At 45.7% G+C, this 9067-nt stretch overlaps 1 protein-coding gene across 1 annotated transcript in view; it reads left to right on the top strand.

Moving 5' to 3' along the window:
• SCD5 (stearoyl-CoA desaturase 5) overlaps positions 1 to 9067 on the top strand; it is a 194916-nt gene that overhangs the window by 181409 nt on the left and 4440 nt on the right. The window contains exon 5 of the mRNA XM_004383146.2: positions 7502 to 7734. Coding sequence (XP_004383203.1) covers positions 7502 to 7734 — 233 coding nt within the window. The remainder of the gene's footprint in view (positions 1 to 7501; positions 7735 to 9067) is intronic.

Below are 9067 nucleotides of genomic sequence, written 5' to 3' on the forward strand. Positions count from 1 at the left end.
TAAAACCATTCTTGAGGCCAACTCTTCAGACAAAGATTAGACTGGACTATGGGACATTAAATGACACTCATGAGAGTGTGCTTCTTAGCTCAAGTAGATACATGAAACTAAATGGGCAGCTCCTGTCCAGAAGTGAGATGAGAAGGCAGAGAGGGTCATGAACTGGTTGAATGGCCACGGGAAATCTGGGGTGGAAAGGAAGAGTATGTTGTCACAGTATAGGGAGAGCAACTAGGGTCATAAATCCATGTATGTATAAATTTTTATATGAGAGACTAACTTGAATTATAAACTTTCACTTAAAGCACAACAATTAAAAAAAAAAAAAAATCAGTACCCAGACCTCACTGCCAGACATTCTGATTCAATTGGTCTGTAGTGGGTTCCCAACATGAGAAATTTTTAAAGGTACCCCTATTGATTCTAATGTGTGGTCGGGGTTGAGACCATTGATCTAGTGGGTGAAGACTGCCCATTAAGCCAGTAAGTATGAAACTAAGAGAAGTACAGAATGCCACAGGAACACTGGGCACCTTGCCAGGGCCAAGTGAGTCAAGGAAGTCCAAAAAGAGGAAGTGATGTTTAGACTGATACTTGGAAGAGTCAAGTCAGCCAGAGCTGGAGAAGAGTGTCATAGGCAGAGGGGACAGAGAGAGTATGGTGCAGTCAAGGGACAGGAAGAAGTTCAGTATAGCTAGAGTGTAGAAAGATCTACTTCTGATCTACAATCTTTTTACTCAAGTATATACAACCAGTGGGGCAAGGGCTAGATTAGACACTCCACCTAGTGTCCCCCATGTTTACCTCTCTGCTGTGACCTGCTCTTGGTAGGCTGAGTGAGCAGCATGGTATACTTAGAGAGATCACATAATCGGAGTTTAAGAACTGAGTTTGAAGCCTGATTATGTTCTGTACAAACAGTGTGGCCTTGGGGAAGTCCCATGATCTCTCTGGACCTCAGTCTTCATTTCTGCAAAAGAGAGGTTATAAAACTACCTCAAAGGGCTATTGTGAAAATCAAATGAGAAAATGTATGTAAGCAGCATATATTAAGATGCTGATGAGTTCTAAATTTCTGTTCTCATCACCACCTCCCTCTAGAACACCACTGAACTCCAGATCAGAACATCTAGCTGCCTACCTGACATCTCCCCTTGAATGTCTAAAGAGCATCTCAAACCTGAGATGTCTATGACTGAGTTCTTCATATGACTCTCCAAACCAACTCCTCCTCCATTCTAACCCCAGAGCAGCTCATGGTGTCATCCTTTACTCCAACATTCATCCTTTCTTTCCAATATCCAGTCTTTCTGTCCAACATTCAACAAATCCTGCCACTTTAATTTCAAAATCTACCCAGAATTTGACCACTTCTCACTGCCCTCCACCACTGTCCTGGCACAAGCCACCATCCTCTTGCCTGGATTATCTCAGCAGCTTCCTTACTTGTCCACCTTCCTCTGCAGTCCCTTCTCAACAGAACATTCAGAGTGATCCTGTTAAGATGTAAGTCAGATGACATCCCTTCTTTGCCCAAAAGCCACCAAAGGCTTCATCTCACTCAGTAAAGGTCAAAACCTTTATGAAGACCTATAGGACTTCCATCACCTCATCTCCTATGGAGCCCTGGTGGCTCAGTGGTTAAGTGCTAACCAAAAGGTTGGCAGTTTGAATCTACCAGCCATTCCTTGGAAACCCTATGGGGCAGTTCTACTCTGTCCTGTAGGGTCGCTATGAGTCAGAATTGACTTGAAGACAGTGGGTTTGGTTTTGGTTTCATCTTCTAAAACTTTCCCCTTACTCATCTGCTTTAGCCCCAAGTCTCCTGCTCTTCCTTGAATGGAAGGCACCATCCTGCCTCAGGGCCTTTGTCCCTGTGGTTTTCTCTTGCCTGGAATCCTCTGCCCCCATGTAGCCACATGGCTAACTTCTCACTTCCTGCAAGTCTTTATTCAAGAGCCAGAGCCTCAGTAAGGCTCCCCTAGATAGCCTATTTACAATTTAAGTGTGTGCCTCATATCCCCTTCTCTGCCTTATTTTATTCCTCTTAGTATTTACTACTAATGTGTTCTATATTTTGCTTATTTATGTTGTTTGTTATCTGTGTTCCTTATCACAACATCAGCTTCCCGAGGGCAGGGTTTTTGTCTGTTTCGTTACATCTATAGTGCTAGCACAGTACCTGGCACATAGTAGACACTCGATAAATTTGTTAGTGTCTGCATTTTACAGAAGAGCAACCCAAGGCTCAGTGAGATTAAATAATTTACTCAAGATCACATAGCTGAGAAATGGCAGTGCTGGGTAGTTAAAAACTCTGTGATGCTTTACAACGTAAAAACCAATTTAGCAAAAAGACAAGAGCCCCTCGCCAGTCAGCCCTCCTTCCTACCACCAGTTGAGGAAAGGAAGTCTTTTAAATGAGGAAGGATTAGGTGCTGGGGAGGTAATAGGACAAGAGGAGAGCTTCCTGGAATTGTTCTGTGGACGCTTGGCTCAGGAGTTCAGATTGGAGTGTTATTAAGCAAGGAAGCAGGGGAGCCATCTCGCGCTTGTTGGGAGGCTCGAAGGCCAGTGACTTAATTAAATGGAGAGCAGCTGCTTCAGGCTTATGGTGTGCGGGAGGCAGGGGGGCTAGCTACACAGGGAAGATTTACTGAGCCTATTTGAAATGGTAGGTGAGAGTCTTTAGACAGTTATCAGCATCGAGACCCATCGCATTGGCAATTCCACCCAGACCCCCCGAGCACCCTAAAAATTCCTTCTTTGTCCATCCATTCTACTGAACATACAAACAGGACTTCTAAGTAGATTACCAGGAATAACAATCAGACAGCAGCCCTATAATTAGTCAGCTAAAAAGCTTTGTTGAAATGAGGACAGTGATATTTCAAAGAGCGTCTTTTTTGAGGAAGAGGAAATTTGCCTGGGCTGTGGCTATGTTAGGAGGTGAAGCCACGGCCTCCTTCTCCTCACACTTGGGAAGCCACATTGGTGGTGCTGTCCTTCTGCAGGGACCTATCTGCCTTGGAGGTGGGGCAGTGTCTGGAACCAGACCCCAGGCAGGCAGGTCTCTTCCTTGAACAGTTCAGAGGGAGGAGGCAGGGCAGGGTGTGAGTCCTGCAGGCTGCGGGCAGTCAAGTCGATTCCAACTCATAGTGACTGATAGTTAGAACTGCCCCATAGGATTTTCTAGGCCATAACCCTTTCAGGAACAGATCTCCAGGCTTTTCCTCCCATGGAGTCGCAGGGTGGTTTCGAACTGCCAATCTTTTTGTTAGCAGCTGAGTGCTTAACGGTTGTACTATCAGGGCTCCTAGAGTCAAAGCAAAGAGGCAAGGTAATGTAGGGTTGGGGTGGCATGCAGGGGGCCAGAGCAAGGGGCTTGATCTCTCCCTGGGGGAGCCCCAGACCCCTCTAAGCCTTGGGTCCTCCATCTCGAGTCCGCAGTGAGCATTAGCTGAGAGAAGGCCTGTGACTGGCTGAGCCCAGTGCCCGGCGTACAGCAAGCCCCTCATGCCTGTGTTTCTGTCTCCTGCTTCTTTTCAGGAGCAAAACGAGGGGCAAGACAGTGGCTCAGAGCAGGACTAGGAGTGACTCTGCGAAGGCACTGGGCTGTGATCCAGAGAGCAGAAGAAGGGGAAGGGGCTGCTTAAATGGCAAAATGCCCCCACGGGCAGAGTCCAGCTGCTTTCTTTCCCCTCTGAGGTGCCAGTGAGGACGTAGCTCTGGGCACTTCTTCCACTCTCTCTTCTGAGCCCCCTGCCTCTTCACACACACACCACCAGACTCTCAGGACCCTGGGCCCCCTCACTGCTGATAGCCCCTCCTCCCAGCTGCTATCCCTTTCTGGGAATTGCCCTCACCCGCCCACAGGGAAATGCCTCACCCAAGCCGCCCCTCCCAGGGGGCACCCTGAGGCCCATAATTGGATAATGACAGGAAACCTTTCAGTTTGGGACGGCTCTACAGGGCCACCCAGCCCCAGAGCTCTCCTCAGATCTTCTGGAACTCATGGTGGGTGAGCTTCACCCTCCACCCAACCCTCCATCCTCCTTTCCTTACAGGCACATCTCTCCTGAGCACTCCCCAAAAGCCGTCTGCACACAAATCTAGGGAGCCCAATCTAAGACAAACCAGTCTCTCAGTCATCTGTTGTCCTTCAGCATAGCTCACTCATTGGAACTCCCAGGCACCTTCTTTCCACTAAAATGCAGCCATCCTGTATCCCAGTGATGGGAAAATAGGTGCCGATAGTTAACGTGTTGGCCAATAAAAATAATTATCATTATGGGAACTGACACTTATGTACAGCTAACAATCTACAGAGCACATTACACGCTTTCATTTCATTGTAAGGCAGGATAGTATGGTGATCTCTAAAGTGATTCTGCCCAGAATCTTGTGAATCTTAACCCTACATTTTAGTCTTGTGACCTTAGGCCAGCTATATAACCTTTCTGTTGCTCAATTTTCTTATCCATAAAATGAGGCTATTAATTATCCCTTCCTCATAGAGTTATTGTTAGAATTAAGTGGGTCAATACATGTCACGATCTCAGAATAATCCTGGCTCTCATAGTAAGTATATAGTAAAAATAAAAAACAGTTGCCATCAAGTTGATTCCGACTCATGGTGACCTCATGTGTGTCAGAGAAGAACTGTGTGTCATAGGGTTTTCAGTGGCTGATTTTTCAAAAGTAGATTGCCAGGCCTTTCTTCCAAGGTGCCTCTGTTAGCAACAGAGCATATTAATTCTTAGCACTACCCAGGGACTCCAAGTACATAGTATCTGTTACCCAAACCAAACTAAACCGATTGCCATCGAGTCAATTCCGACTCATAGCGACCCTATGGAACAGAATAGAACTGCCCCATAGGGTTTCCAAGGAGCAGCTGGTGGATTCAAACCATTAGACCTTTTGGTTAGCAGCCTGAGCTCTTAACCACTGCGCCATGAGGGCTCCTAGTATACATTAGTTTTTTTTGTATTTGATCCTCATAACAACCCTGTGAGGCTATTAGAAGTGCTACCTAATGTGTGGAATACTTCTCATGCCCCACCTGACACTCTCTCAGCCCACCTTTTCACTCCAGCCATTGGTACAGCCGCCTGCACAGGTGTAGCCCAGCAGCACTTGGCTCAGTCTCTTACTTTCTGCCAGGGCTTCTCTGCCACCTACTTCCACCTGCGATGCCTGTGGAACCCACTCAGTCATTCTGACCCAAGCAAACCTGTAAGTGTGAAGGAATTAGCGCCCTTGAACAATGGGGAATTGGAGCCAGTGGAGAAACACTGCCTTCTCCCACTCCTTGAGGGGATAATTCTCTCCCATCTGGATCCAAGTTCAGTTGCCCACAGAAGTGGCCAGCACAATAGCACACCCCAGGTAGGCTATGCCTTCTTCCCTGTTTCACTCTTCCCAGTTGTCCGCTCCTGTTAAGATCACTTCTCAAAATAAACTACCCACACACAAGCCCTTGCCTCATGCTCTGCTTTTTGGGGAACCATATAACTGTGCACATGAAGAGAGTAAAAGACTAAAAAGAGATTTGTTCAACATCCATAATCAGATCTGAACTCAAGTCAGAGTCTTCCACCTCCTGAATCTCAAGCCCCCACACTGTGCCTCCTCCCAGTTGATACAATGCATTTTAACACAGGCCTTCAGAAGTTTGATTAGGCAATGGGAGGCCAAGTGAAAAATGTCTATGAACCGGTCACTTCAGACACCTTCATATCACAGCCCTCTTTTCTCCCTGCATAGAGCCAGTCCTGCCCAGCAAGAGGGTGGTATCTTAGTTATCTAGTGCTGCTATAACAAAAATACCACAAGTGGCTGGCTTTAACAAAGAGAAATTTATTCTCTCACAGTCTGAAAGACTAGAAGTCCAAATTCAGGGTGCCAGTTCCAAGGGAAGGCTTTCTGTCTCTGTTGGCTCTGAGGGAAGGTCCTTGTCATCAATCTTCCTCTGGTCTAGGAGCTTCTCAGCGCAGGGACCCTGAGTCTAAAGGATGGGCTCCCCTCCTGGTTCTTTATTCTTGGTGGTAGGAGGTCCCTCTCCTCTCTGCTGGCTTCTCTCTTTTATGTCTCAAAAGAGATAGACTCAAGATAAAACCTAATCCTGTAGATTGAGTCCTGCCTCATTAACATAACTGCCTCTGATCCTGCCTAATTAACATCATACAGGTAGAATTTACAACACATAGGAAAATCACATCAGATGACAAAATGGTGGACAACCACACAATACTGGGAATTGTGGCCTAGCCAGGTTGATACACATTTTTGGAGGACACAATTCAATCCCTAATTTGTGGTGAACAGTGATTCCAGTTGACTGTGTCTAATTTGCCTTTGTATCACCAGCACTCAGCTCAGGGCCTATTATATAGTAAAAACGAGTTGCTATCAAGTCATTTCCAACTCATGGTGATCCCATGTGTTTCAGAGGAGAACTGCACTCCTTAGGGTTTTCACTGTCTGTGATCTTTCAAAAGTAGATTGCCAAGGCTTTCTTCTGAAGTGCCTCTAGGTATATTTGAATCTCCAGCCTTTCAGTTAGCAGCTGGGTGCTTAACCATTTGTGCACCCAAGAACTTCATCATATAGTAGGTGCTTAGTAAATGTTTGCTGGACATGCAGATCCAGAAATCAAACTATTGATGGTTTGCTTTTTTTTTTTATGGTGGTAAATATATAACAAAACATTTGCCATTTCAACATTCTTCACATGTACAATTTAGCAACATTAATTATGTACAACATCTTGTAAAACCATTACCATTATTCATTTCCAAATTTTTCCATCACCCTTAACAGAAACTCAGTGTCCCCTAAGCAGTGAGTGCCCCCTTCCCTCTCCCTCCCACTCATCCCTGGTAACCACTAACAAACTTAGGTCTGTATACACTTGCTTATTTTAGGTATTTCACATAGGTCTGCTTTTTAACAATTACTTTTTTGCGTGAGCATGTCTGTTCCTATACTTATTGCTTATTTTTTATGCTGGTTTCGAATGTACTCTTGGATGAACAGAGGACATTGTGTTTGTTTACCTTGTTACCAAGCTAAATTAATATAGAACCATGTATCTGAAAAGTATTCAAGAAATACTGGTTGATTGACTGATGAAAGAAATATCTAGGAGGTATCTCAAACTGGTGGCTTGTAGGACAGTGTAGCTGTAAGGCACGTAGGTTTGGCCAGCACAGTGTTAATTGGTTTATGTTGAAGTTCCTCTGATCTATGCCACAGGCCCTACCACAGCATCCTGCCTGTCCCAATTCTCAGATTGGTGTTTCCTGCCTTGTCCTTGTAGGTATTTGGGCTTGTGACCCCTGCACAGAGTGACACACGACAGGGTATTACTGTATAGAAAGAGTTGAAGGAGCTGACCACACAACCCCTTTCTTGGGCTTCTTCCATCCTCTTCCTGTAACTCACTCAGCTTGTCCCCACTGTCATCATCATGATGACATGATGTCCTGCCTTACAGGTACTATAAGATCAGCGTGGTGCTCATGTGCTTCGTGGTCCCCACCCTGGTGCCATGGTACATCTGGGGAGAGAGTCTGTGGAATTCCTACTTCTTGGCCTCCATCCTCCGCTATACCATCTCTCTCAACATCACCTGGCTGGTCAACAGTGCCGCCCACATGTACGGAAACCGGCCCTATGACAAGCACATCAGCCCTCGGCAGAACCCACTTGTCACCCTGGGTGCCATTGGTGAGTAGGGTGTTGAGAGGCAATGGGGAGAGTGGCAGCTCGGATTTTCTTGGCTTCTGCATTGTTTTGTGGAATCTGTAAAGAGGCAGTGGAGTGGAGTGGAGTAGAAGGAACTTGGCCTTTGGAGTTAGAATCCTAGATTTTGGACAAGTCACTTAATCTCCCTGATTCACAGTTTTCTCATCGTAAAACAGAAATAAGAATGCCTATGTAATGGAGATTTTGTGAGGATTAATTAAGATACTATAGGTAAACTGATTGGTACAGTACCTGGCACCTAGTGGATGATCAATAACCAGTAACCCGTTGCTGTTGAGTTGGTCCCTGCATGGTACAAACTGTTAACACTTGGCTGCTAACTGAAAGGTTGGCAGTTCAAGTCCACCCAGAGGTGCCTCAAAAGAAAGACCTGACAGTCTACTTCCAAAAAATCAGCCACTGAAAACCCTGTGAAGTACAGTTCTGCTCTGACACACGTGGAGTTGCCACAGGTGATCAATAATCAGTAGCTCTGTTTACCATAAACATTTTCCTAAAGAAGAAGCAGAAGTTTACTTTTCTCCCGACCTGCCATGACCACAGCTGTCTGATCATTTGGCAGATCATAGAGATAAAAAGACCTTCAAGCAGAGAGAAGGGAAGAAATGAGATCTCCATGTTGCAATGTACCACAAAATGGTTAAGAGCAGCTGGTTTGATTGAGTCCCAGTTCCCCCACCTACCCTCTGGGCAAGTTATCTGGCTTCTCAGGGCCCTGTGTCCTCATCTGTAAAGTGGTGATAATAGTAGCACTTACCTCCTCCCAGGGTCTTTGGAGGGCTAGATGAGTTAATACATAGTGCTTGCAGAAGCACTTAGCACAAAATAAGCCTTCAGTAATGTTGCTTTCATTACTCGCAGTGTGGTCTTGGGCAAGTTACTTGTCCCTGCTGTGGTTTTACTCCCTCATTTTTAAAATGGGGATAACTATGGTAGCTAGCTCAGAGGTGTGAGGATTATAGGAGTTAGTACCTGTTAAAGGACTTAGGTTGGCTGTTTGAACCCACCCAGAGGCCCCTCAGAAGAAAGGCCTGGCCATCTGCTTCTTGAAAACCCTGTGGAGCACAGTTCTACTGTGCACACATGGGGTTGCCATGAGTTGGAATTGACTCAATGGCAATTGATTTTAAAGCACTTGCAACTGTGCTTGGCACACAGTGAGGAATAAATATTCTCTGCTGCTTTTTAGAAGCAACTCGGCTTCTTGGCACCTAAGCCTTGAGCACAGAGACTAAATCCAGGAAGGGCAGTGTCATGGATTGAATTATGTCCCCCCAAAAATGTGTGGATTTGG

The sequence above is a fragment of the Trichechus manatus genome, unplaced genomic scaffold, assembly GCF_000243295.1.
Source record: "Trichechus manatus latirostris isolate Lorelei unplaced genomic scaffold, TriManLat1.0 scaffold00105, whole genome shotgun sequence".
Lineage (NCBI taxonomy): Eukaryota > Metazoa > Chordata > Mammalia > Sirenia > Trichechidae > Trichechus > Trichechus manatus.